This window comes from Odontomachus brunneus, unplaced genomic scaffold, assembly GCF_010583005.1.
Source record: "Odontomachus brunneus isolate Ranch 3 - 2012 unplaced genomic scaffold, Obru_v1 Obru_scaffold_005, whole genome shotgun sequence".
Taxonomy (NCBI): domain Eukaryota; kingdom Metazoa; phylum Arthropoda; class Insecta; order Hymenoptera; family Formicidae; genus Odontomachus; species Odontomachus brunneus.
The window spans coordinates 2862734-2890283 of NW_022639455.1; the positions used below are offsets into that span (position 1 = coordinate 2862734).

A 27550-nucleotide genomic window follows, 5' to 3' on the forward strand; every position below is an offset into this window, starting at 1 on the left:
TCTCACCCTCGCTGCGCGCTCTTTCACCCTTCTAGTCCCGTGCGCCTCGCGCGCAGGAGCAGCCCCTGCGCTCTATGCACCCGTGAGACCATGCGCGTCGCGTGGCGAAGGAGTTGCTTCAATACAGGCGCGCGCTTTCTCGCCGCGTTATATGACACGTGGGAGGCATACGTCAACGGCTCAACTATTTTAGTGACTCGGTATTTTAGATTATCGAGTCAGGTGATAGAAATAGCTTGAATTGAAAAAGTTGTCAAGGACTCCTCATGTGCTGGAATCTGTTGGAGTAATCAATTTTGATATTATATGCATATGTAGAAATTTGTCGTATACGGTATATTAGGTTGTCCGTATCTGAAAAAACTTCGGAATTAGTACACATTAGTACAATAAGTTAAAATGAAAAAAAGCATAAGTGTTTAGCTTTAATTTATTGTACTAGTGAAGTACTTCCTCAAAAACGAATAGACCGATTAACCAATTAGATCTCTGAGAGTTTCGATAATATGGTTACAATATTACTCATTGAACATTTTCTATTTATATGATCGGCGACATGTGTCCTAAATCATATAAATAAAAAGCACTTATAGTGAATTCGGTCACCCGCACTAAACTAGGTCAGTGCACACTGAAGGCTGCTACACATAAAATATCAAAACATAATGGTATAACCCTTATAGAAATATCATACTAAGAATCATTGATAATTACTTATTATCCAGTATTTTTAATACTGAAAATAAGTAATTATCAATGATTCTTAGTATGATATTTCTATAAGGGAACAGAAGGATTTTGACGTAGAAACAGTTAATGTATATTTTACTAATTGCCCATACCCCTTTCAATCCCTATATCCACAATTGTGTCGGTCAGGTTTTGCCACTCTATCTTTTTTTCCGCTCTCGCTAAGTGATTCAGTCCGACACCGTACGATTGTGAATGTTCTATTCTCCATTACGGAGCTTCAAGTAGTTGCAAATTTTGCCACAAGACGACAGCATTTGAAAATGACAAATTTTTGAAAAAATTTTTTTGTATGTATTTTTTAATTTTGTGTATATTCTAAGTCACGGAAATGCCCTAATGATATAAATAAATTCAAAATTTCACTCTTGGGATTGAAAGGGTTAAAGCACAGAGCGTTGAAAAAACGTTGATGAGACGTTGCAACGTTGAAGATAGAAGTGCAAATGTTTTTTCTACATAGAATATATGTTGATTTTTCTACATTGATTACAAGATATTGCTGCAATGTTGAATATATATTGAACAAAAAACAATTTTTTGCAACAATATTTGAAGAGCATTGAAAGTTATATTATTGATAATATTAAGGAAAAATTTGTTATTATATAATAATATTAATAAAATAAATTATTATTAAATTTTATTATATTAATATAAGGATATTTCACTTTAAGTAATATGGTCGATTATCTCGCGAATCGATAATTTTATTGAAAAATTTTTTCAATGAAAGTTGTATGGCTTGAAAGGGGACATATGATGAAAATGTGGACTTGACCTTGAGTGACCTTGTCAAAATTAGGTCAAGGTCATTAATATTTTTTTAAACGGAAACCATTATTTTTATTAGATATTCTTGTAGCTTATTGTGAGAGCTTTCCAAAACACTATAATAAAGTTACGTTTCACTGAATACTTTCCGAGTTATGGAGCTTAAAAGTTACAGTACCGCTGGTATTATCTACGTACGCATGCGCGTGTGAGCGGGATTCTTACTTTAAACTTATAATCTGTAACTAATAAACTACTTTTTCTTAGTAAATACTTTTTCTAGCTAAACTAAATACTTTTTCTTAGTAAAAACAAAACAAGTTATTTTTCCATTATGCTTTAGAAGAAAAAAATATACCAATGTCTAAAATTTGTAATTTAGTAAAAGTTTATCTCAGTAAGTAAATCTTTATCCCAGTTATAAAAAGTAAATTTAGTTAAGTTATAAAACGGAATTGTCCAATCGCAGTTGCTAAACTATTTTTTGTGAATGGTCGATTCCGTTGAGTTAATCGGTCGATTAGGTTAGGTTAACTACATTAGTGAAACCGTTGGTTTGTTTTTTTCAGCTGCATTGTTGACTGGTGCAATAAGTTAGAATGAGAAAAGATATACTTATCTCACTTTAACTTATTGCACCAGTTCAGCAATCAGCTGAAAAGAACAGACCACGAGCCTATTTCTAACAAAAATAGAAACATCGAAGATAAGACATCGATAAAATATCGATGTAATGTAACTTGCAATATCGATGGCTAAACATCGAAATATTAATCAGTTAACATCAATATTTTATAAACATCGATGATTTTTGCTGCGTAATGGCGTTGGGGCAAAATTCTTAGAGAAGTCTGGAGCCAAATATTGAAGTTGAAGTTGATGATTTTTGCTCATCCCTACCTGCGCGCTCCTCCGTAACGGCTTATAGGTCGCTAAGACGGCGGTAAAGTGCTGTAATTTCATCAATTTTTAAAATTGTAAAGTGCTGTAACTTCATCAATTTTTCAAACTTTTTCAAACGGCTTCGGATATACACTCTTGAAATCTTTCAAAATATGTAATAAAAAAAATTGATTTTTTTAAACCGAGAAAGATATATGTCTTCTTAATATTTACTAGGAATATGATAACAGATGTTTTTCATAAAAGTCTTTCTACTTTCGATAATTATTAAGTTTACAGACCTCACCTCCGATTTTGATGAAAATATACTCAATCGACGCGTTTTTGAAAGGCAAACAACTTTTTTATTAGGAAAAATTCTCTCTGCTGTGAAGCGAGATAATTGACAAATTTGATCACTGTTAAGGTTAGGAAAACTGTAACACCGACGACAAACAGCGACATGTATGTGCTTCGTAGTCACATATTTCAAACAATTTTTCCTAATAGAAAGTTGTTTGCCTTTCAAAAACGCGTCGATTGAGTATATTTTCATTAAAATCGGAGGTGAGATTTGTAAACTTAATAATTACCGTCTTAGAATTGGGAGAATCTATTAGAACACTTACACTGAAGTGGGCTGTCTTCTTGGTCAGTGGCGAGGGCAATACGAGCACCATCTCCTGAGTGGTGCAACCAGTGGCAACAAATCGTCTACCCATCTGCCTCCCTACCTATCTCCCTTGTGCAAGGCAAGATGAAAACGTGACTTTTGTAGAATTAGTCCAATCTAACTTGAGAATAAAGATTATATTGACATTTAAATTATTATTCCCACAGACAACATGTCAGTAGAAAAGAACGAGGACGACTTGAGAACAACGATTGCTGAATTGCGCGCAATATTGAGTGTGAAGGAAGCCGAGTTGGCTGCTTTACAACGCAAGAAGCAAGTCGTGCAGAAATATGGCTTAAATAATAACGAAATTCTCAGGTATAGCCGACAGCTCTTTTTACGTGAAATTAATGTGCAAGGTTTGTTGTCTTTATATCTTTGCTTTAAAATATAGAGAAGCAAACTTATTAGTCTTGACAATTGTTTTTATGATTTTAGGTCAAAAAAAGATAAAAGACAGTTCTGTACTTATTGTGGGAGTTGGTGGTCTCGGTTGTCCTGCAGCCTTGTACTTAGCATGCAGTGGAGTTGGTCACATTGGCATAGTAGATTATGACAATATTGAATTAAATAATCTTCATAGACAAATATTGTTTGCGGAAGCAAGCATCGGTACTGCTAAAGTGACAGCGGCAGCAGAAACAATCAATCGGTATAATAATGTTATAAATAATGTTACATATAATTGTGCATGAAATGTATAACACTTTGTGTATGTGTATACTTGAATACTCTTATTACACAAATTTACTTCATTTTACTTACTTTGCGTATAATCTCTTGTTTTCAGACTGAACAGCAATGTCAAGATCACTCCATATAAAATCCAACTGAATAGCAAGAATGCTTTAGACATCATAAAGAACTATGATATTGTATTAGATGCTACAGATAATGTAGCTACACGTTATTTACTGAACGACGCATGCGTCTTGAGTGGAAAACCATTAGTTTCTGGATCAGCACTAAGGTTCGAAGGGCATTTGACTGTATTTAATTATAATGGCCCTTGCTACAGATGCATATTTCCTGAACCTCCACCGCCAGAAACTGTAACAAACTGCGGAGATGGAGGGATTCTTGGTGTAGGTAAGAGAACAATTTCTGTGCTATGTAAGATAGACTCTATTAGTATTCAAACTAAAGTGAAAGAATTTAAGGTCTTTAAGAGTCATTCGCGGTTTTCTTTCAATTCACACTAAACAACCACAACTGATTTTTTAAGGCTTTAATTCTCTCACTTTAGCTCCAATTTTTGTGTATTTTGCAGTTTACACAATTTAATTTGATGTCATCTACATTTAAGAGATATTGTTCAATGTTGGATATTTTATAGCTGTGGGAACAATTGGTGTACTGCAAGCACTAGAAGTATTAAAAATCATACTTGACCTGCCCGATGTAATTTCCGGGCAAATGTTGTTGTTCGACGCAATGGAAACCAAGTTCATAAACGTACGTTTACGTCCAAGGAACGCGAACTGTGTTGTTTGCGGAGAACAACCTGTTATACGCGAGTTAATAGACTACGAAGAGTTCTGCGGAGCAAAAGCGAACGACAAGAATCCAAATTTGAATTTGCTCAAGAGAGAAGAGAGGATAACAGTCGAGGAGTATAATCGGATCGCGAAGGACAATTCGGAACCTCACGTACTGATTGACGTACGTTCACCTGAAGAATATCAGATTTGCTGTCTACAGAACTCGATCAATATTCCATTCGCAGAAATCGACAAGGACCATAGCTTGCAAGAAATAAGGAATAGCGTAAAAAAGCTGCAGGAAAAGCATCCTGCGGTAAATTGTAAGAATCACACATTTACAGTCTTGTAATTTTTTTTAGAATATTTATTTTTGTGATTGATATACAGTAATAAAGTTAGACATACATTACATTTTTCTTCTTTTTTTCCAGTGTATTTTTTATGCAGACGCGGAAACGATTCGCAAAAGGCTGTACAATGTCTGAAAAAGGTATTTACTGAAGATACCTTAAGTATAAGAGATATAATTGGAGGTATTCACGCTTGGAGCAATAAGATTGATCCAAGTTTTCCAAAATATTAAAAAAGTGTAAGATATCCGATATAATTATGTCATTTTATATAAAGATAAGCTATTTTAATAAATCTGTCAAATTTTGGAATTATATATATATATATAATTTATAGATATATTCATTAATTCGTAAATTCCTCCTCTTTCTATCATTTTTCTCTTTACATCTGTTGTTCTTGAAACTCTACGTATTCTATTTACAGATATTATATATTTAAGTCGCATATTTTTCTATTTCTTCTGCAGTCAGACTAGTTTCCGGGTATTTGTAATGAGAATCTGGTAAGCTTCTCAATTTCGCTGCCGCTTGCTCCGGTGTCAAATCTCTTTGCGCTTGGGCCAAAAGTTCATAACCGACCATGTGTTTTTTTATGGTAGCGGATCGCAATAAAGGCGGTAAATATATCCCGTGAAAGGTCCAGTATGGATAATCACTGTTGAGATGTGGACCAGTTGGTGCGCCTATAAATTGCGCTTGTAAATTCATGAATTCATAATAATTACGATAACGTAAAATAGCACATAACAATCTAAGGTGTATATTGTTAACATTTACCGTGCCATCCCATCGAATACGGGAAGGAACATTGAAAGAGGTTGTCGTATTTGATGCATAATCTCTTGATGATAACCGATAGAGATTCTTGCTGACTGTCCGACAAGTCCTGCATTCTGGTCACTTGCTTCTTTGGCAACACCATAGTCTCGTATGGCCAAACTGCCCAGAACGGTACCACGACGATCCAGTCACGATTCTCAATCACGATACGATCCTATAAATTGTCGAAGCCGTACAGATACCGAAGATCGAATGCTGAATGTATAAGTTGTTGCGTTTGAATTTTGTCATATTACAAGAAAATACGTATAATCTACAGCTACAACAACACTGACCTTCTTTAAGACTTCCTTTTGCACGTAGTCGATGAGAAGAGGCTTCTTATTGCGATTATAATAGTCGCCGAGATATTCGTCTTTTATTCTAGCTTCATTCGGCAAAAACGAGCTGGCCCATATCTGGCAGTGAGGATGAGCATTGCTGCAACCCATCAGAGCGCCTCTGTTCTCGAATATCTGCACCCACAACCATTTCTCGCCCAGCTCTAGCATCTCGAAGATCCACCTGTCGCATTCTGCAATGTATTTAATTTCTCGAAAGCGTGAGCACTCGATACGACCTGTTCGAGCGTCACTAACCGTTTCACCACCTCCTTGATCTCATGGATCTTCATCAACGCTATCGTCACGTTCGACTTTGGATGAAAGCACATCACTTTACAGGTACCTTTGGCAGAGCTCATCTGGAACAATTCGTCGTCGGCTTCTGGAGGATCAGGTACCGACTCCAGTAAGGCGGGAAAATCGTTGATGAACGAATATGTGTTTTGGTATATCGGAGTTACCTGCGATGCAAGATAGTGATCACAAACAGTGGAATTGTAAAAGTGATTAAGCAGCAGAATTTCATTTGTATATCATACACAAATAAAAAATAAATCAACTGACATCTCCACTGGCCCTGACATTTCCTGGGCAGAGTGGATTGTTGGGATCGTAATCGGAGAGCTCCTCATCAGTATTAGGTTCAATCTGGCCTCCCCAAGGTCGTTTCATACGGTGAGGAGATACCAGCACCCATTCTCCTCTTAAAGGATTGTATCTTATGTGTTGATGTTCTGTGAAACACACAGTAAGTAAATATTTGAGTAATATACCAAGTGAGCAGATTGGAAATAAGTAAAATCTGAAATACACTTTTTATATCTAACCAATTGGATCAAATACCAATGAGGAATTGCTTTCCTCATTGCCTGTTCCATGTTTGGACTGGTCCTGCGATCCACCTGTTACAAATTCATGGATTTAGATAATTTTCTTTGAAACAATCTGTACATCAATGTAAAGGATAAATTCCAAGAAATTCATTGAGTTTATATGTTTGTTTTGTATTGGAATTGCAAGATTACATAACAAATCAGAACCTCTCTATCAATATCACGTTGTATAAGTTGTATTACATAATTTTTTTTGTATTTTTTCCTCTTGTAAGATGATACTATAATGTTTCAAATAAGTATGTAATGTATATATAAGAGATACAATAAAATATTCTCATAGTGCCATTATTAATGAACATATATAGAAAATATATTTACTCTTCTAGAAAAAAGGAGAATCATGAGAAAATGTTACATATTGTATTGCACAGCTATTAAAACACTAAGTAAAGTACTCAATGACAATAACATTACATGACGTATATTTAATTTCGTTAATTGCACTCACCTCTATTCGACATTTGTATGCGATAACCTCGAACAACTGCTCCGATAACGCGTCGAAGCAATTCTACGACGATTGACGGCAAATTAAGCGTATGAGGTCTCTTTCTTTCGCGGTTCACGTGCACTGCATTTTTTGCAGATAACGAGCGTACATAACTTTACATTGGTCGAGCAAAAATTCGAAGCAGTTACGAAAGCGAAATACCACATATGTATAAAAAGTGATCATAATTTGGTACTGTTTACTTCACCGACAGATCCTGTTTCAATATTTTTCGTAAAGAATATCGAGACCTAATTTTCAGGTTATAAACAATAAAAGAAAGATTCTCATAAATTCTAAATTTCTGAGAGAAGAGAAATAGAGACAGATAAATAATATAAAATAGATTCTTTGCAATTAATATCTCAAATTTGTTTCAAGAGGATCTTATGGCTTAATTACAAAAGTATATAATGAAATCGAAAATTGAAAAGTTGTGATACAAATATTTCTTGAAGAAAATTATGTTTTTCATTTCAGTCGAGAAATTTACTATAATAGAATTAAGCTCACAAATCGCGAGATATCCTGTGTATAAATTGCAATAAGAAACTAATAAGAACAATTGAATACAAATATTTCATTAATTTAAATATTCGCGCGGTTCTCCTTCTGAATTCGAGGAAAATGGCGGACCAATCAAAATGCTTAAATTGAAGATTATTGGGCTGCGTTCGAGGAGACGCTATTAGAATAACTCTACGTAGGATTTGTCGACGATTCCTGTAGACCCTCAAAAAATCATTTTCTGAATATAATAGACTTATTACAAAATGTAAGTATCTGTTTTGCATTTGTCACGTTAAATTTCTGACGCTAATTCACTACGAATTTTAGCGGGTTTTAAACAACTCTTCATGCGCACATAACCTTTATTTCTATGTTTTTGTTTAGCTACATGTGATTTTAATATATAGATAATATCTAATAATAAGAAAAAGACCGCATGTGTTTTAAAAACCTTCATGTTATTAACGACGCAATTGTTTTAGGTCGTCTCTAACTAAACCAAAATCTGAAATGACGCCTGAGGAGTTAGCGAAAAGAGAGGAAGAGGAATTCAATACCGGGCCTCTTTCAGTTCTCACGCAGTCAGTCAAAAACAACACACAGGTGTTGATAAATTGCAGAAATAATAAGAAGCTTCTGGGACGAGTCAAAGCATTTGACAGGCACTGCAACATGGTTTTAGAGAATGTAAAAGAAATGTGGACGGAACTCCCACGTACAGGAAAAGGCAAAAAAAAGGTGCAGTCTATATTCACGTATATATTTCCAAAGAATTTAATGTTTCTTAAACCTAACTTTATCCATGAATATTCTATAGGAATTTTATTTAAGGATTTTAATTGTTTTGATTTGATCATCATTGTTGTCGATGATAATTCTTTTGTCTATATTCTCGATATTTCTCTCTCTCTCAAGACTATATTTCTAATTTAATAACTCAGGAAATTATTCCCATCCGATCACTTGTTGAACTGAACAAATGTTCATATTCTCAAATATTGAATATTATTAACAAAAATATTTATAACAGGCAAAACCAGTAAACAAAGACAGATTTATCCCAAAGATGTTTTTACGTGGAGATTCTGTCATTCTGGTTTTAAGGAATCCATTGGCAACTGCAGCAGGGAAGTAATAAATTATAACTCTTCTATATATTGAATAAATTAAGGATAACTTTAAAAAAATTGTACAAGATTAAGATTACATTGATAATAAATACTTGAAATAAAACTTTTAAGTACGGCCGCGTAAATGTGTTATTTATTAACGTGTTGTACGTCTTTTTGCGTATACACCCTTTATACCAATATCCGTAACATTTTAAGTATCAAATAGAAAATGTGTGTTAAGCAGAACTTTTCATGATTTATTAGAAATTCTATACAAGATTATTAATCCTTCTCGGCGATCGCAGTTAAATGCTTATCGATCTCTTGCTCGGTCAGGACACTGCAACAAAGAAATCCTTCATGAGGAAAACTGCGACGCTACGAGTACGTAATGTCTACAAAAGTTTAAAAGAAATATTAAAAAAGCCAAAATTATATATATATATATATATCAGTTACCGGAATTTAGGATTATCCTTTGATACTACGCCAACCTCGATCTCGGTAGGTTTAAAATCTACAGACAAAACAGTAGACAAGCAAGTAATAGCCAATTGTATGGTCTCGTCGTAATCGTAATTCTGTTTCTTCTTTAGTTTCTTCTCAAGATAGGAGTTTGCTTCAGTCTGTTTCGCGCCTACGGAGATAGCTCTGTAACCACAGAAGTATCCAGCTGGATCAGCTTTGTAGATACACGGGCCTTTCTCCTTGTCATATGCAATGAGCATCATTGAGCACCCAAGGGGTCGCATCTCTGCATTCTGCGTGTACACCTGACTGATGTCAGCAACACGCTGGCACAAGGCATCCACAGGTATCTCATAACCAAACTTGTATTTGAAGTGAGCGGCTTCATAGCGAGCACGTTGAACTTGAGACCTGCTGTCAGCTGTAAAACAGAGGTCAAAAGACACAACGTTTAGCACAAAGGTCAGAAGGTAAAATACTCAAATGCACAGGCTTGATGCAGTTTGTGAAATATCCAAACTCACCTATCATGCCCGTCATAACGCAACCGATGTATTCAGTCAGGTGAAATACATGAGTGACACTGGAAGCATCGAGCAACTTGTCCTAAAAGAATTATGTTTCAATGTACTTTTCTATATGTAAACACACGTAACGTAGTCAGTACGATTTAAAATCGATAGATCACACGGAGAAAACGTCAACCATGGCGAAATTCTGATGAAGCGTAAAGCGAAATCTCATTTGGAGGTTATCTTACAGGTACTTTCTTCTGTGTCGCGAAAACTGCGGTCTCGACTCCCTTAACGGCCACGGACGTGAGACCACCTTGATTGATGGCTTTGAAGGCATATTCTGTGGAAAAAAATTTCGAGGAATGACAATGTTTGCAAGCTCCGAAGTGCAAAACACGTCGAGTCATCGACGTGCGCGAACGAACGAGAAAACGGATGATCCGCGCGAGCGATCATGCGGATAACATAAACGTCGTTCGCGATGTCGCGTTGGACGTTTCCGCGATCCTTACCCACTTGATAAAGCCGGCCCTCCGGCGAAAAGATCGTGATGTGTCTATCGAAACCTGCACTGCTGCCTCGCGCCATGTTTGCAATACACGAATCAACAATTATGCTCCGAAGTCGATGGGAAAACGTCAAATCATGTAAAGTGAGCAAGGACCGACTGTAGTTCAGTTATTTGGTCTGTGGTCTGTTCTTTTCAGCTGCACTGGTGCAATAAGTTAAAGTGAGACAAGTATATGTTTTCTCACTTTAACTTATTGCACCAGTTCAGCAGTGCAGCTGAAAAGAACAGACCAATAGATTCATAGTCGGATCTTATTTTTAAGACCATCTTAAGTTTATCTCGAGATGCTCTACGGTTTATTTTATTGGCTACAAAGCGTCTGAAAATAAATTAAGATGGTCTTAAATATAAGATTCGTCTATGAATACTGGGGCTTTATTCTCGAAAAATATTGCATACGATATTTCTATAAAAAGCTATAGTTCATGTTACATATATTATAGCTTTTTAGAAATATAGTATGCGATATTTTTCCGCGATATTTTATCAATCGCATTTCTCTTTGTCAGAGTTAACAGATGCGATTAATCAATTCCGTTGAAACAACCAGCCGGTTAAGTTAACTAAAGTTAGTAGAAACGGGCATAAGAGAGGTAAAAGGCCTGTTCTTGTAGCTGTACTGTTGAACTAGTGCAATAAGTTAGAGTGAGAAAACGTATATTTGTCTCACTTCAATATATTGCACTAGTTCAGCAGTGCATCTACAAAGAATAGGCCTAAATTCGACAATGTCTCGCATTTTATAACGAGAAATGAAGCGACAACGGAAGGAAAGATTAGAGATTTTATAATATTGGCCAATATTGCAATCTTTTTGATAATTATCAAACAAATCCCGAAAAATTGACAATGGTTGCGTTCAGCAGAAAAAGCAGCTTTGCAACTGTTGTAAGATTTTCAGTTGAACGTCATCTAGCGCTTTATGCTTTTCGTACATGTTTACTTAGCAGTTGCCATGTTTTCCAGCGTAACGAAAGTACGCTGAATAAGCGCAACATATTGGAAAGCGTGTATAGTTCCGAAAAAGTGCGTTTTAGAGAAAGTAGAAGTCATACGCTGGTAACGCAGCGCAAAACGCTTGCAAAGCTGCTTTTTCTGCTGAACGCAACCATTGTTTGACAGTGCCCTCTATGGTGACATACGCGATTGGCTCGCTCATCGTATCTCACATGGTATTCGTCGGAATGAAAGTTTCTCGTCTCTCTCATAGGTTGACATACAATGCGATTGAATTCAAGTTCAAATAAATGAAAGAAGTTCCTGATAACCGTCATTCGGTTGAGCCGAGTCTTGGGAAGAAAGGAAGTTGTCGTAGACCGTTGTGCTGGTTTTACTGGTACTCTGTGTGTCGCACGAGTGTCAAAAGAATCACCGATTGAATTCTTGTGAGACAAATTATTGGTTCGTAAAACGGACAAACATGTCACTGACGCGTGAGCATTAGGTAATTGTACAATTAATAGTAAGATTCGTAAAGGATTGTACTTGTGTTGCGACTGTGTGCTGCGACTGAGGAACTGAGTATATTATAGTGAGCTACGAGGTTTGTTTTTGAATTTGAGGTATTGTAAATTATCAAATTTCAACTTTACATTCTCATTTACTGGAAGTATAAAAATGATTTCTTATTATGCAAAATTGAACGTCTAGTTTGAAATTTTCAATAGCATAGTAAGAATATTTTTTTATGAATTTTTTATGTAATTTTGCTTTTATTTTTTGCATGAGATAATCTATTTGAATGCATGCATTATTTAAAGTGTGCAGTAAAATTGTATGTATATTAGTTCACAACGTTGAACAGAATACAGTATAAAGTCTTAACTAGCAGTTGCTTCATAAAGTAACAGTATTGTGTATATATTTACATACTGCTTTACATATATATTTACATACTGCTATATTATATTCTGTATGTATTAGAGTAAGTTCTTTTAAATAATTAAAAATTTCATCGTTTCTCATAGATGGAATCTCGTTTGCCAAAACCAAAAATTACCTTGAAAAAGATCAACAATACAATGGATATAAATACTAATATAAGTACTAATATAAACACCAATAATAATAAACAACAAGCAGCTAAGTATGGGGAAAATGCTGCAAAGTCGACAAGTTCAAAGACTACAAATGAAAATAAACTATTAGCTAAACCACCTTTAGTTCGCTCAAAGACATTATCAACAATTACAAGAGTGACAAGCAATGCAAAGCCTATTAAAAGAACAGCTACTACAGTTACCACTGTGAGTGAAGCTAAGAGACCATTTGTTAAACCAAAAGCATTAGCAAATAGACCCAATGCATTGAACAATAACACGAACAAAGCATCTCAGAGTGATACAGGAAAAATACAAAAATGGGATTTGCGTGGTCGGTTAGCACAGACAAGTGATAAACTGTCTCTTGCACAACAGAAGAATAAAGACATAGAGACCAAATACAATGAGCTTCTAGAGTTGACTAATTCGTTGAAAAGTAATATGGCTACGTGTAAGAACAAAGCTGAAGAACTAGAGACTTCGAACAATGCATTAAGTAGTGAACTGGAAAGTCTAATGACAGAAATGTCTACGATGCGACAGGAGAATGTAGATTTAACAAAACGTTTGAAAGAATCGGAAGAATCCTACACGAGCGTCTCTCATACATTGAAGGAACTTCAAGAAGAGCACAGTGCACAAGAAGTATTGCTCTCTGAACAGAATGGACAATTGATAACTCTGAAAACTATGATAGAGGCACAGGAGAAAGTAAACAAGAGTATGAACACTAAAATCAATGAATTGCAGGCTTTAACTCACAAAATGGACAAAGAACGTAGATTACTGCATAATGCTATACAAGAATTGAAAGGCAACATCAGAGTCTTCTGTAGAGTTCGTCCGAGAACTCCAAAGGAAAATGAACTGATGAAAATGTAAATAGATATCTTACCTTAGTATTTCTTTCTCTTAATATTTTTCTCTTGCATTGTACAAATGAATTTTCTCCAAAACTTAATTAGCAAACTTGAATGAAGTTGTTTGTTTTATTTGTAGGACATGTAGCATAAACTACCTGGATGATTGCACTATAGAGGTAGGCAAGCTGGATGGATCGGACGCGATGAGTTGCAGTGGGAAGCAACGAGGCACGAAGCAAGAATTTTCCTTCGACAAAGTATTCGCGCCTAATGCGTCGCAAGAGAATATATTCGAGGAGTTGTCTCTTTTGGTACAATCTGCACTAGAAGGGTATAACGTTTGCGTGTTCGCTTATGGTCAGACTGGTTCTGGCAAGACATACACTATGGAAGGAGATTACAGTCTAGAAACTGAAGGAATGATACCTAGAACAGTATGTTATTGCGTATTTGTGATTATATTAGAAATTATTAGGGATAGATCTGATTAATTTCCTTTTTTTTTTTTAATATCTCAGAATCTTGATGTTTTTATCTGTTTATTTCGATTTAATCAAAATTAATTATGTGGGTGTGTGATCTCAGGTACGACATATATTCAAAGAAATGAAGCAGTTTGAGCTCCTTGGCTGGCACTATCAGATAGAAGCGAGCTTCTTAGAAATTTACAACGAACATATCGTTGATCTTCTCGATTCTCAGCCGAAGACCCATGAGATACGAATGGTCGACAGCAAAGGACAGGATTTGTATGTTACCAATCTTCTAGTGAAAGAGATACATAGCCCGGAAGAGCTGCATGAATGTCTTCGGACTGCGCAACGCAATCGAGCTGTTGCAGCTACGCATTCAAATGAACGGTAAGAGTGTGTTACTTTGTGTAAGAAAGCGATAGATTAGTCCTATATTTAATATCGATATGCTTGAGAAAACAGCATCTTATTATTTATTTATTTATTTATTTATAATGCCTTGCTTTACAGATCATCCAGGTCACATTCAGTAGCACGAATACGATTGATCGGTACACACGTTACAAAACAGGAAGTATCTGTGGGAAATTTGAATTTGGTTGACCTAGCCGGATCCGAGCGTTTAAAAAGCGAAGAGGTTGCCAGGACCACAGAAACGAAAAATATTAACAAGTCGCTAGCGAATCTTGGAAATGTCATCCTGGCACTTTTAAAAAAACAGGAACACGTTCCCTACAGAAATTCTAAACTGACTCACTTACTCATGCCTTCTCTGGGAGGCAACTCGAAGACTTTGATGTTGCTAAATATATCTCCGTTAGACGAATGTTACAACGAGACGTTAAATTCGTTGAGATTTGCCAGCAGTGTTAACAATTGTAAGACTGGTAATGTTAAGAGAAGCCGAATGCTCTTAACAAATACGAATGTTTAAAAAAAAAATAGAATATCCTCATTATAGTTCTGGGTAAGAGTGCTTTCGATTTTACATAATATTTTACTTTACAAACGAAGTATATTAAACAAAGCATTTTATTATTCGTGTGTGTATGATGCATGTATTCTTCGAAAATTGCAATTATAACCCAAATGTACATATTTTAAAGAAAATATATTGTCTGGGTGACAAAACCTTGATATATTTTTCCATTTTTCATAATAATCTGTACCTTTGATTACAACGCTTTCGGATCGGCTGATTTGAGCGACAACCTCCGCGTCTGGTCGCATACCTGCGTCATGTCCTTCTCACAGCTGCCAAGACATCGGTGATATGAACTGATTATGGAACATACTGAAGAAATTAGCTCGAAGATGACTTTGCTCTCGTCCTTCAGTGGGACTTCTTGATGGTTGCGTGGGTCTACCCGGCCTCGGTGATAGAATCATGTCGCTCGGACTTCTACTAGGCGATGCATGCTCGCCGATATCCAGCTGTTTCATGAGACTCCTGAACGGTGAGCTCGTCATGAACTGCGCGACCATGATATTACTACAGATCTTGATGTCCTCGATTAGCTTTATCCAATTGGATGATTTGAGCAACAATCTCAGCGTCTGGTCGCATACCTGCGTTGTGCGCTTCTTCGCGGCCGCTAAAGTACACTGACCGTTACCCTGAACGTTACCCAATTGATGCTGTAGTGCATCAGGATGGCATCACCGATACGAGACAGGTATCGTATCAGCGCGAATATGAGGTTGTCGAACATGCGTTCATGTTCTCGAATTTCCCCATCGCCTTAATTATTATTATGCTGTACCCTGACGTCCTGTATCATCTAGAACCCTTTCGTCCTTATGCCCTTTCGCTTTTCAGGATCAACACAATATACATTGATGTCGATAGTTGCGATGAGTGAGCGATGAATGCTCTTTCAGCTGCGCGTTGTAATAAATGAGCTTCTCTTCAAATATACATGTTATTCTTCTTTGTTTTCTTATATTGACATTTCTTGTATTGACATGAGCTAATTTCTGTGAAAATGTTCTTCAAATATTTCGCTTTATTAAATTCGAATTTATATAAATATGTGTAGCGAAATTGATAAAAGAATATCTTCATGATAAGTCGCCTAAGTTCAAGCCTTGCGTAGGACTTTTGTTAATTTTTCCAGAATCTCTCGTTATTTTAATGTATAACTCATCAATTTAATAAGGCGAAAACTTCAATATTTTCGACAGAGAACGTTTACGCTTTATAATATATCTTAAGATCAAAAGAAGTTAAGATATGCAAGTGTTTATTGATATAATTATAAAATATAAAAGGGGATGTAACGCGGCAAATGTAAGTTCTTGTTACAATCTTTAATTAGAAGTTGTTATAGGCCGGTATTCATAGTCGAATCTTATTTCAAGACCGTCTTAAGTAATGTCTTAAGATGCGAATACGGCTCTGAAATTGGTTCATGACATCTTAAGACAGTACTTAAGATGATTTTAAATGTAAGATCGGACTATATCAGCCATAGATTCGAGCCTATTTAGCTGAGATTCGAACCCAAAAGTACTTGAGTGACCTGAGGAGAGGCCGTCAGTGTCGGCCAGTTGTTTCCGTATGCAATCATTAGATGGCGCCAAAGAGACAGTTTATAATCGCGTATCAACGGGCTAGCGAATCGGCTGTGCCGGAGTGCGGTCAACGAAGTGTGGTGAGCACGTCACAGAGTACCGATCCGTCACGGTCCGTTATCACCGTGCCGCGTCGTGCCGTATGACAGGCGGACTGATCGCGCCTCCGTAGAGTGTCCGAATCGTCGTCGTGCTCGCAAGACGGGAAAACTAGAGAGAGAGAGATACAAGAGCTGCCGTAGCAATGGCGATGGGCAAGGGTTTTCGCATCTACGAGAAACTAGACTCGCCCAAGCCGCACTCGCTCATCCTGGAGCAGCGGAATCGTAAGGAGACCCTGCTCTTTGAGTCCCAGGCGGTTGCTGTTCTCTGTAAGTAGACGGGCTGTGTTTTGGTTGGCCGTGGCCGAGTATCGCCGGCGACGCCGTTCTCGCGTAGATCTGCTCGCTTTAACTGCACTCACGTGCACTCTTTGTGTTTAAAGCGAGACAGCCGTGTGTATTCGGGGCTCGATGAGAAAAAGGACGGTGAACGGAGAATGACATTTGAAAGAAACCGATTTGACAGCTTGGCATTGTTTTGCCGGGCGCAGATCGCAGTCTCACACTCTTTTTCTCTAACCTTTTATTTTCGACTCAGCGATGCGCGGTTTCCCTGATGAAAGTTTGCGATTACTTAAATAGAGCAGAGAGATGATCTTGATGAATTTAACACGAGCACTGTGTCGAAAATTGGTTTCTCCAAGATAATCAGGTAGTTTCTCTAAAAGTAGAGAAGATGTGTTGTAGATTGAAGATTCGGACCCAGCATCGTGAGCAAAACAGATAATGCAAAATTTCTAGGATCTTAATGCCTGCTGAGATAATATTTCAAGTTTATAGTTTAGTTTACTTGAAACGTAATAGAAAATTTAACACTATAGTTATATATATATATATATATATATATATATATATATATATATATCTCTTTTATATACATCTTGTTTTATTTATAATAAACTACTTAAATATCTACAAAAATTTTAGTTTTACTTTGATATAAATTCCAATAATTATTGTAGGCAATAGAGTACTCAATTCATATTTAATATTATTTATTTTAAGAACTGCGAAGAAAGGAGACTATAGAAACAAAAGAGATCACAGTGTATATTTCCAGAGTTAAAAATTTCGGATTGTCACTGATATATTGTTTACAGCCAGCGAAGAGCACGAGTTCCTAAAGCCAAAGTACAATAAGCTATTGGATGCTTACGGATGTCTGGGTGTTCTACAGCTAAATGCAGGAGACAACACCCTGTTGTATTTGGTCTTGGTTACTGGATGTTTCTCTGTGGGAAAGATTGGCGAATCAGAGGTCTTCAGAATCACACAGTCGAGTTTTGTGCCTTTGTTTTACAATCAGGGAACTGAGGATCGTGTATCTGAGGTCAGAAAGGTTCTCAATTCCGGAACATTTTATTTCTCCTGGTCTGCCGGGCAGGAGTCACTTGACATCACTCTGAGTGCTCAGAGGAGGTGCAAGTCCACGACTACAGACAACAGGTTCTTTTGGTTAGTAATAATCTTGCTGAGAGCTTTATAATGCAAATTTTTTACAATGCAAAACCAAGTTACAGACTTTACTTTGTGTAAAATAGAAGCAGCAAAGAGAAATTGATATCCTAAATTGTCTTTGCAATTGCAGGAACCGAATGCTACACATTCATCTTCTGAGATATGGTGTGGACACGAGTCAGTGGTTGTTGAAGGCAATGTGCGGCAGCGTGGAAATAAGAACTGTTTACGTTGGGCACAGACAAGCTCGCGCGGTGCTTATGTCTAGATTAAGTTGCGAGCGCGCTGGCACTAGGTAAGACGGTTGGTTTCCTCGGCATCAGGAAGAGATACGCGACGATGTGCTTAAAAATAGATCTATTTTCCCATCTTATAACGTCGTAAAATATCTATACTTGATAAGAGCGCGCAATGTACCTCTCGTAATATTCTGCAAACATATGACCAATTGTGATCGCATGCGCGTTACAACTCATAGATAAGCAAAGTCCATCAAAGCCCATATGGCCTCGTGATAACAAATATTAGCGTACTCTTATCAGCAGAATATTTATGTTGAAATTCTGAGAATGATCTCTCATATGCAGATTCAATGTCAGAGGAACCAATGACGACGGGCATGTAGCGAATTTTGTGGAGACCGAGCAGGTGATTTACATAGATAATGAAGTGACCTCCTTCGTTCAAACGAGAGGGTCAGTGCCGTTGTTCTGGGAACAGCCTGGCATACAGGTCGGCTCCCACAAGGTGAAGATCTCGCGTAGTTTCGAGACATCCGCGCCGGCCTTCAATAGGCACCTGGAGATAATCAAGAAGAGGTATGGCAAACAAATGATCGTCAATCTCCTCGGTTCGAGTCCGATCGGCAGTAAGGAAGGCGAGACGATGTTGAGCCAGTTGTTCCAATCCCATCACAACTTGTCGGAGCATAAAGATGTACCACATATCTTGTTCGATTATCACCAAGAGTGTCGTGGCGGCAACATGAAGAACCTGTCGAAGCTGAAGGCGAAAGTCGAGAGGTATCCGGAGCCTTTCTCGTTGTTCTACGCGGTTGGCAACACGGTGATCCTCGAGCAAACCGGCACTATCCGGACGAACTGTCTGGATTGTTTAGATAGAACGAATTGCGTGCAGACCTTCTTCGCGCTCGAGCAGCTATCCAAGCAGATGGGCTTGTTGAAATTGATGGAGAAGCAGCAGATGGTCTCACGGTTTGAGGAAGTGTTCCGTCAGATGTGGATCAACAATGGCAACGAGGTCAGCAAGATATATGCGGGCACGGGCGCGATCCAAGGCAGCTCCAAGTTGATGGACGGTGCGAGATCAGCAGCCAGAACGATACAGAACAACTTGTTAGATTCCAGTAAGCAAGAGGCGATTGACGTCTTGCTTTTGGGATCGACGTTGAATACTGAATTGGCCGATAGAGCGCGTTTACTGCTGCCTTCCAACATGCTGCACGCTGCGCCGAATCTCTTGAGGGAGATGTGCAAGCGCTACAATGAGTATGTGACAACGATGAACCTCCGGGTGAGCGTCGGTACCTACAACGTTAACGGAGGGAAGCACTTCAGGAGTGTAGTTTACAAGGACGTGTCATTGTCCGATTGGTTATTCGGTGGACCACATAGATCTTCTTGTAAGTATCCTTTCGTTGAAAGTATTTGGTTAATTTAAACATCTCTTTTTTTTGTTTATGTATATGCGCGTGTATTATAAGGTTTGTATTTCTAAAAGCATATTTCATATTATTATTACAATACATAATTACCAGAATATGTCATAAATATATTAAAGTATATCAAGAAACTTTTTTTAAGAACGAACAAAATAGTCTATGTTTCTTATTGTAGAATTATCAATACATTAATTCACAGATGTGTTAAATATAACAAGACTTCTGTGGAAAAGTATTTTAATGTTTATCACTTTGTAATAAAGACTATAGATCTTATTTGTAATAAGGAATATAGACTATGTTTTTTGTTAGTTTTTAAAAAAGTCAACATATTTGTGAACTGATGTATCGATGTCGTTTCAATAATATATAAACAATTTTTCTAATCTATATAACGTTTTCTTTTTTCAGTCGCCTTGGAAGAGCCTGACGATGTACCTGTGGACATATTCGCGATAGGATTTGAGGAGATCGTTGATCTGAACGCCAGCAACATTATGGCCGCTAGTTCGGACAATGCCAAGGCTTGGGCTGAAGAGCTGGAAAGAGTATTGGTCAAGAACAATAGGGCATACGTTCTCGTGACGTACCAGCAATTGGTCGGCGTCTGCCTCTATTTGTTCATACGTCGCGAACACGCGCCTTACTTGAGGGACGTGGCGGTGGATTGCGTGAAGACGGGATTAGGAGGTGCTACCGGTAACAAAGGTGCTGCAGCAATCAGATGCGTGCTGTATTCCACTTCCTTCTGCTTCGTCTGCGCGCACTTCGCCGCCGGTCAGTCCCAGGTGAACGAACGTAATGCCGATTACGCTGAGATTACGAGGAAAATCACGTTTCCCATGGGCAGAACCCTCAACACACACGACTACGTGTTCTGGTGCGGCGATTTTAACTACAGAGTCGACATGGACAAAGACGAGATGAAGGAGCTGATCAAACGAAACGAACTCGATCAGATACTGCAATACGATCAATTGAGGGTACTGTGCAATATCTGATATTTGTACAAAATCTATAATAACCATCCTGCAATATTGAAATGATAAAAAAATCTTGTTTCTTTGGCGCAAGATCTGTGTAGAAGAAAAACGAGCGATCGGTATTCAGAGATACACGTAAGTTTAATTTGTAACAGCACTTGAATGAGTCTTTCGTACTTCAAGGTTCAACAAGAGCAGGGTAATGTCTTCAAGAACTTTCTGGAGGGACCTATTACCTTCGCGCCTACGTACAAGTACGATCTTTTCTCAGACGATTACGACACCAGCGAAAAGTGCCGGCAACCCGCGTGGACAGATCGCGTTCTGTGGAAGCGTAGGAAACAAGTACCTGATATCGGTTGGTACAAATTCTGTCACATCTCACGCACTCGCGTCCTTGATACGTAATCGGATGTAATTATATTCAACGATCACTATTTCTCAGATTCTCCTACAGACTGGAATCCGGGAAAACTCCTTTACTACGGCAGGGCAGAGTTGAAACAGAGCGATCATCGGCCGGTCATCGCGACCATCGACATTGACGTGCACTGCGTCGACCCTGAGAAACGCGAGCGCGTATTCAAGGAGGTGATACAGGATCTCGGACCGCCGGATAGCACGATAATAGTCAAGGCGGTGGAGGAATTCGAGGACATGGACAGTGTGTTCGACAACAATCTCATGTTCGCGCTGATACAGGACCTGTCTCACATTGGCGAGGTGATCCTGGTGCGCTACGTCGGCGAGACCATCTGGGTGACATTTAGGGACGGTCAGTGTGCCTTGGCTGCCGCGAAGAAAGGCATGACGCAAGTGTGCGGCCAGACGCTGAGGTTGTCGCTCAAATCACCCGATTGGGTGCAGTTGATCGAGAAAGAGATCGAGATCTGCAGCAACACCACTGTCGCGCAATTCATGGCGAGCTCGCCGCTCAGGAGTCCCATGCAGCGATTGGAACAGTTGGAAATCGGCGAGCGCGCGTCACCTAGTAGAAGCAGTCCGAGCGACGTGATTCCACCGCCGAGACCAGCGCCACCAGGTCGACCCGCGCAACCACCGAGGAGTCCCGTTCAAGAACGAAAACAGGGTCCTCGAGCTGGGGTCTTCAGTGTGTTTCACAATCAGTTCGCACCGTTGACACCACCCTCGACACCAGCGATCGCTGATCAAGCCGCAAAGGATCCTCAGGAGGACGAGAGTGGGAGGCTGTCGCCGGATTCTGCCATCTACGAGGAGATTCCGGACGGGTCGCCCAGTTACCCGGTGCCGAATCGACCACCGCCTCCGTTACCGCGCATGGATAGCCCTCAGGAACCGCTGAGTCGATTACCACCCAGCAGACCGCCGCCCAGCTCGATGCCACCTTTGTTGCCGCACAGGCAGGCTCCGCCGCCGCCGCCGCCGCCGCAACATCTGCCACCCAATCTGCCGCCGTCGAGCGTTCCGCCGCCTGTTCCAGCCAGGACAGGCGGCGGCCCGCCTATTCCGGCTAGAAATCCTCATTAAGGCGAAAGGGACGCAACAAGACGCGTCCATGACCAGATTCGGTATGTTCGAGCGTGAACACTAGCGCATGATTATTTATGGTATTCAAACGACGAGACTGTAGTCGACAAGTCTTCGTTTCGACGCTGAGTTCCGAATACACGTAGCCCGTAGGTCTCTTCTTCCTTACTCACTCCTGAATCTGTTCTGTGATTAATTGCTCAGAGGATGATGGTAAGCATAGCCGGGGATAACTTCGAGATTATTTTCGATCTCACCGCGATCGCAAGAACGATTGGCTGTAGATTTGTATTTATATAATTATATAATTCCTGGATCTCTCTGTATCCTGCCTTTTACTCCGTTTGTAGTGACACACTTGTTAAACTCGTTAATCAATTCAGAGATAATACTTTGAGAGACCGTTGTTGTTTTCGTCATGAATGTTTAAACAGGAGATAGTGTTATCGTTTCGACGAACCGACCGATTTATGCATATGACATATATATATATATCATATGTGTCATATATATATATATATATAGAAAGATTTACAAATGTATATTCGAAATCCGTTGAATGTGTTGTAAAATTGGATATACGTTAATACATCGTGAACAAGTTAATGATCGTTGGAGAGTTCAAAGCGACGAGATATCCGCGGTATAATGATGTTACAGTTACTGTCACTGTATACCTCTTCGCTTGTATTGTATATTAATTTAAGGATAACTGTTGAGACGTGTTAGGAACGCTTTTGAGATATAAGTATTAAGATTTATGAATACCCACGAGCATTTTGGTAGTGTAAGTGTATTAAAAGAAAATGTAACTATGTAGCGCGCACGATCGCGAAGCACGTGGAGCAAACACTTAACTTTCAGACTTAATTTTATGTGTAATCGTATACGAGAGAAAAGAATAGGCTCAAACAGCAGTATTCTTATGAGTATAAGATATCCTCGTGATTGTACGGTGGAAAGAAGGGACGTTCAATAGCCCCTCCTTGAATTTCTCTGATTTCCTCAACGACACACGCTCGTCATCGATCGTCCTAAAGGCTGCTAATTTAACTAAGATCATTCTATGTGATTATTTTCGTTCATTTTTTCTAGTTTTGATGTTCCTATCTACATCTTGAACTCTGTAATATATCAGAAGAAGAGCGATCTAGCCGACTTGTTGGTTAAAAAGTGTTTCTAAAAGGTGATGCTTCAAAAGAACCACTATCGTCTCAATGTTCTCTAGGCATATTACACATGATATATATTTATATATATTATATAAATATAAAATATTATATATTTATATATCATAATATTACATATAATATATAATATATATTTATATATCAATATTATATATAATATTATATATATTACATGTATTATAAATTGTATAATTATTATAAAGTGAAATTATCAGATTGCTGATATATATACAAATACGTAAGTTTGTCGTTTACATCTGAACTAATATTTTCGGTACAGCGGTAATACGCGTGAAGCAGAGCAAGCATCATCACTTAGCCATTTTCTTCCTCGGCACTATGTTAATGGAACAGAATCCACGTTGATTTTCTTCTCGGTATGTTGCAGAGTTCGCTGCACCGTGCATTCCATCGGAAATCGCGAAGCGTCCCAATGGTCCAATGGTCCCGCCTAAATTTCTCCTTCATAAAACTTATCCTTTTGTTCTCTGGGAAATACACACACAGGATCATGATCTTTATAATCTACTATCGTCCATGAACAGACCTCACTAGTACTTCAACTGTCACAGATAATTGTACACAGAAGTTATTGCTGCATTTCCTAAAAAAATGTCTGACGATTGGTTGAGAATCTTGCTTCTCGCTTCAAATGTATCATTTGTATGTAATTAAATGGAAGATAAAGTTGTCGTCTACATGTATCATATTGTAACTGCCAAGGAAATATGACAGTTACGATGTGGCAGTCGAAGTACTGATTGCTATGCAGATTGTATATACTTTAATTTATCCCACTTTCAGTCTTCATCGCTCCCAGCCTCACTCACATCGTAAAGGTGGCACTAATCATGGGAAAATGGATGTGCATAATATGTATGTGTAAATTAGTATAATATAAAAATGTTTAGTTATGTAAGAAAGAGAGGAAGACAAGGAGAGTACAGTCTTCGAAAACAGTTTCAACAGCTTCATTCTGCACCTCGGCGACACGCATTACTTCGCGCGTTAGTTTCTGTATCTTACTAGTTAATAACCGAGCCACCTGTACAAGATGTAAAACACAAAAATATGTGTGTATATATATATATATATATATATATATATATATATATATATATATATATATATAAAATATACACATATGTGTACCGAATGATCTAATAAAGAGATCGGATAGGAATAGAGATAGAACCAGATCTTAAAAAAGAAAATTTCGTTTATTGATCTAAGCTGTATAAAGTGTTTGATTTCTCGACGTCTTGTACTAATGCTAACCTCGTCATTTCATCTGTTTGGCAAATCGTGAAAAATGAGAACAGAGAATCTCGTTTATATCTCCTAATAATACGTGTATATCTATATTAAAAAAAAACTCAAGCTTGTACAAAAGTCGGTTTTTCCAACTGTGAATCCATATAAATACATACTGTCATAGTAGAAATGCACAGAGAGCTGTGTCCGTCGTTGAAAAAGACAGATAGAGAGATACGAATTTCTTTTTTTTTCTTGCAACGCGAATGAATCATGAGCAAGAGGAGTGGAAGTTGTTTCCACTCTCAGCACATAGAGTCGCCTTTAGTGAATAAATTATATACAAAGAGATATTACACTAAAATTAATAGCTATCTAGCTCCTGGTTAGTAGAATTAAATACATTTAGCAAAAATGAAGTAACTTTTCACTTGCGCGAATTTCATCTCAATTGGAGTGAGTGCCCGATATGTGCTTCGTTTTTCGTTATCGCTACTACTTTTTTCTTTTTCACAGCGCAATATCCGGAACGAATTTTTCGATATTTTTTTCTAGGAAAATAGTACTTCGTTTTGAGAAATAAATGTGACTACTACGTCACGCGATGACATTTCATTGAACTCGTAAAGTACGATCGTACAATTTTCCAGAAATGATTGCTTAACGTTTTGGACAGTGCGTAAAAAAATTGTATCTAGCGATAACGGGAAATAGTGCGTCCCTGTGTCCAACTGCCGAGATTCTAGAATGTTTTGTTTATTTCAAGGTTTTTCAATTATCCAATGTGAAATCTCTGTGAGTTAAATAATAACATTATTCGTACTGAACGTCCAATGTATTATGTATTTACGTCAAATGTACGAAATGAGATAATAAAATCAAAAGTCGAATAGAATCGAGTGAAAAGTTACGCAACACTGTGATAGTAAAATATTCCAAGAGCTTATTTTGAGTGTTTGAGTAAAATCCTCGCATAATTGACGCATACTCGTGCTATACGGAACACGGGCACGATTTTCTGAAACTTCCGATCAGTCTCTTGTTTGTTTTTACTTTATTTCGCGAAAATCCGCGACCTACGTTATCGGCGTTCGCGAAATACATTACTTTTTCTCCTCCTCTCTGGCCCCACCTCTCGGCAGTTTTGTTCGCCGGCTGAGTATTGGAATGTTTAACTTAGTAATCCGCAATTACTCAAGTTGTTCTTGATTATCACGTCGGTCACGGCGTCGAACACGAACTGTATGTTGGACGTGTCGGTGGCGCAGGTGAAGTGCGTATAAATCTGCTTCTGGTCCTTCCGCTTGTTCAGATTCTCGAACTTCATCTGGATATAAGAGGCGCACTCCTCGTACGTGTTGGCGCCCTTGTACTCCGGAAAGCAAATGGTGAGCGGGCTCCTGGTGATCTTCTCCTCGAACAAGTCCTTCTTGTTCAGGAACAGTATGATCGACGTTTCGACGAACCACTTGCTGTTGCAGATCGAGTCGAACAGCTTCATCGACTCTACCATACGATTCATTTCCTCGTCCTCCGCCAATACTAGATCGTAGCCGCTCAGAGCGACGCAGAAGATGATAGCGGTGACACCTTCGAAGCAGTGTATCCACTTCTTTCTCTCAGATCGCTGGCCGCCGACGTCGAACATTCTACAAAAAGATAACCGATAAGACGTCAGATAAAATGATATAATTAAGTATAACCCTTAATCTCCAATCTGATCCTTAGTGAATTAAATATATTCACACACAATCAAATATGAATTAAAAATTTGACATTTCGCTCAAATATATATATAAAACTAATTTCATGTTAGCATTGTAGGACGTTGAGACTCTTGGCCGCGGCCATCTTAATTTGATACTAGAAGCGAGAAAACACACTAAAAATTCTCCCAAAATACGTAGAAATATAAAGATGTATCCATAAAATGATATCTGCAATTAATCGAGCAGAGATGTGTGAAACATTTTCTTTTTTGTTCTAACAATCAATAAGTAATCGTAAAATTAACATGACAAAATTATGATGAAAAGTAGGTTAAAAATATTGTGTTGTCACGTTAATTTTATGGTTATTGACTGTTAAAGTAAAAAGAAAGCGGTCAGACTATTTTACAGATGTGCCCGATCGATCGCAAGTGTCATTTTATGGGTATACCTTTTTATTTCAACGTATTTTGCAAGAATTTTTATCGTATATTCTTTCGCCTCTGTGGCACACACCGAGAGTTTTGTAGCGAGAGATCAACAGTCTTAAATTAATATACGATATGAAATATCTCGGCCATAACTGGCACACTAGATAAGTAGCGAGCGTACTTGAAGTGCAGGCCCTTGAAGGAGAAGTGTGTCTCCACAATACCGGTCGTTTTGACGCGCGTTCGCAGAACATCCTGCTGCGTCGGGATGTAATTGTGTTGCGCTATGCGGTCAAGTGCGTTCAAATAGTACGCTGCCGAATCGTTGATATGGTATTCCCTGCTACGTGTGAAACAGAGCTGCACTCCCGCGTCCTGCCATAACCGCTTCATTAACAGCACCAGTTCTCCGGTCAGTTGGCCCTCCTCCGCCGCCGCCGAGGCTAGGGTGAAAAATTGCCGCGCCATGTCCTACAACATAAACAAGAGGCTGATTATCTAATATCGCTGACGCACGAGGAAAAATGGCCAAGTGCAATTGATAACGTGTGATATTGGCTTGAGGTAGAGTCATCTTCCTCTTGAGTCTCTCGTTTTAAGTGCATTTACAGGTCTGGATATTTAAAGGGGAGAGGGGG

At 38.3% G+C, this 27550-nt stretch overlaps 7 protein-coding genes across 11 annotated transcripts in view; 4 read left to right on the forward strand and 3 right to left on the reverse strand.

Annotated features, from left to right (window-relative positions):
- The first annotated feature begins 2204 nt into the window (after positions 1–2204).
- LOC116849125 (adenylyltransferase and sulfurtransferase MOCS3) lies at positions 2205–5250 on the forward strand. The gene is made up of 7 exons (XM_032825974.1): positions 2205–2467; positions 3008–3158; positions 3247–3441; positions 3521–3734; positions 3873–4171; positions 4419–4886; positions 4998–5250. The coding sequence occupies exons 3-7, from the start codon at positions 3252–3254 to the stop codon at positions 5147–5149; spliced, it is 1323 nt and encodes a 440-aa protein (XP_032681865.1). The 5' UTR covers positions 2205–2467; positions 3008–3158; positions 3247–3251; the 3' UTR covers positions 5150–5250.
- On the reverse strand, positions 4910–7705 carry LOC116849128 (probable galactose-1-phosphate uridylyltransferase). Of its 2 annotated transcripts, none has more exons than XM_032825988.1 (7): positions 7427–7705; positions 6910–6984; positions 6647–6816; positions 6338–6543; positions 6035–6263; positions 5697–5913; positions 4910–5602 (listed from the first exon to the last, which is right to left on the reverse strand). In XM_032825988.1, the coding sequence occupies exons 1-7, from the start codon at positions 7437–7439 to the stop codon at positions 5355–5357; spliced, it is 1158 nt and encodes a 385-aa protein (XP_032681879.1). In that variant the 5' UTR covers positions 7440–7705; the 3' UTR covers positions 4910–5354. The 2 variants fall into 2 exon arrangements, with proteins under 2 accessions (XP_032681879.1, XP_032681887.1); XM_032825996.1 differs by having other exon boundaries at positions 6896–6984.
- A 368-nt stretch (positions 7706–8073) lies between these two features.
- On the forward strand, positions 8074–9233 carry LOC116849142 (probable small nuclear ribonucleoprotein Sm D2). Its single transcript, XM_032826022.1, has 3 exons — positions 8074–8243; positions 8461–8716; positions 9009–9233. Coding segments are annotated over exons 1-3 (363 nt in total). The 5' UTR covers positions 8074–8241; the 3' UTR covers positions 9114–9233.
- A 93-nt stretch (positions 9234–9326) lies between these two features.
- Positions 9327–10783, reverse strand: LOC116849137 (proteasome subunit alpha type-6-like). The gene is made up of 5 exons (XM_032826012.1): positions 10586–10783; positions 10319–10413; positions 10083–10164; positions 9550–9979; positions 9327–9430 (listed from the first exon to the last, which is right to left on the reverse strand). Exons 1-5 carry the CDS (start codon positions 10659–10661, stop codon positions 9373–9375), a joined length of 741 nt encoding a protein of 246 aa, XP_032681903.1. The 5' UTR covers positions 10662–10783; the 3' UTR covers positions 9327–9372.
- A 1103-nt stretch (positions 10784–11886) lies between these two features.
- On the forward strand, positions 11887–15161 carry LOC116849112 (protein claret segregational). Of its 3 annotated transcripts, none has more exons than XM_032825950.1 (5): positions 11887–12206; positions 12612–13564; positions 13686–13983; positions 14135–14409; positions 14533–15161. In XM_032825950.1, the coding sequence occupies exons 2-5, from the start codon at positions 12612–12614 to the stop codon at positions 14954–14956; spliced, it is 1950 nt and encodes a 649-aa protein (XP_032681841.1). In that variant the 5' UTR covers positions 11887–12206; the 3' UTR covers positions 14957–15161. The 3 variants fall into 3 exon arrangements, with proteins under 3 accessions (XP_032681841.1, XP_032681851.1, XP_032681832.1); XM_032825960.1 differs by having other exon boundaries at positions 11887–12088; XM_032825941.1 differs by having other exon boundaries at positions 11888–12187.
- Positions 15162–16634: 1473 nt separating this feature from the next.
- Positions 16635–24933, forward strand: LOC116850323 (synaptojanin-1). Its single transcript, XM_032828456.1, has 7 exons — positions 16635–16967; positions 17798–18152; positions 18286–18450; positions 18743–19797; positions 20248–20819; positions 21003–21177; positions 21265–24933. The coding sequence occupies exons 1-7, from the start codon at positions 16841–16843 to the stop codon at positions 22326–22328; spliced, it is 3513 nt and encodes a 1170-aa protein (XP_032684347.1). The 5' UTR covers positions 16635–16840; the 3' UTR covers positions 22329–24933.
- LOC116850331 (guanine nucleotide-binding protein G(i) subunit alpha) overlaps positions 24720–27550 on the reverse strand; it is an 8067-nt gene continuing 5236 nt past the window's right edge. For both annotated transcript variants that reach the window (XM_032828483.1, XM_032828494.1), the window contains exons 3-4: positions 27094–27383; positions 24720–26421 (exon numbers count right to left, since the gene is read on the reverse strand). In XM_032828483.1, the coding sequence (XP_032684374.1) occupies positions 25944–26421; positions 27094–27383 (768 nt within the window). In that variant the 3' untranslated portion in view covers positions 24720–25943. The remainder of the gene's footprint in view (positions 26422–27093; positions 27384–27550) is intronic.

Excerpts from the sequence above, each read along its gene's own strand:
- LOC116849112 (XM_032825950.1), top strand. The coding sequence starts at position 12,612 with ATGGAATCTCGTTTGCCAAAACCAAAAATTACCTTGAAAAAGATCAAC. Across the intron at positions 13,984-14,134 it reads AAGGAATGATACCTAGAACA|GTACGACATATATTCAAAGA; the intron begins GTATGTTATTGC and ends GTGTGATCTCAG. Across the intron at positions 14,410-14,532 it reads GCTACGCATTCAAATGAACG|ATCATCCAGGTCACATTCAG; the intron begins GTAAGAGTGTGT and ends CTTGCTTTACAG.
- LOC116849142 (XM_032826022.1), top strand. Across the intron at positions 8,717-9,008 it reads CAGGAAAAGGCAAAAAAAAG|GCAAAACCAGTAAACAAAGA; the intron begins GTGCAGTCTATA and ends TATTTATAACAG.
- LOC116849137 (XM_032826012.1), bottom strand. The coding sequence starts at position 10,661 with ATGGCGCGAGGCAGCAGTGCAGGTTTCGATAGACACATCACGATCTTT. Across the intron at positions 10,165-10,318 it reads CGACACAGAAGAAAGTACCT|GACAAGTTGCTCGATGCTTC; the intron begins GTAAGATAACCT and ends TAATTCTTTTAG. Across the intron at positions 9,431-9,549 it reads AAGGATAATCCTAAATTCCG|TGTCCTGACCGAGCAAGAGA; the intron begins GTAACTGATATA and ends TCTTTGTTGCAG.
- LOC116849128 (XM_032825988.1), bottom strand. Across the intron at positions 6,544-6,646 it reads ATGTCAGGGCCAGTGGAGAT|GTAACTCCGATATACCAAAA; the intron begins GTCAGTTGATTT and ends CTTGCATCGCAG. Across the intron at positions 5,603-5,696 it reads GTATTCGATGGGATGGCACG|GCGCACCAACTGGTCCACAT; the intron begins GTAAATGTTAAC and ends CGCAATTTATAG.
- LOC116850323 (XM_032828456.1), top strand. The coding sequence starts at position 16,841 with ATGGCGATGGGCAAGGGTTTTCGCATCTACGAGAAACTAGACTCGCCC. Across the intron at positions 18,153-18,285 it reads ACAGACAACAGGTTCTTTTG|GAACCGAATGCTACACATTC; the intron begins GTTAGTAATAAT and ends TTGCAATTGCAG. Across the intron at positions 19,798-20,247 it reads TGGACCACATAGATCTTCTT|TCGCCTTGGAAGAGCCTGAC; the intron begins GTAAGTATCCTT and ends TTCTTTTTTCAG.
- LOC116849125 (XM_032825974.1), top strand. The coding sequence starts at position 3,252 with ATGTCAGTAGAAAAGAACGAGGACGACTTGAGAACAACGATTGCTGAA. Across the intron at positions 3,735-3,872 it reads GCAGCAGAAACAATCAATCG|ACTGAACAGCAATGTCAAGA; the intron begins GTATAATAATGT and ends TCTTGTTTTCAG. Across the intron at positions 4,172-4,418 it reads TGGAGGGATTCTTGGTGTAG|CTGTGGGAACAATTGGTGTA; the intron begins GTAAGAGAACAA and ends GATATTTTATAG.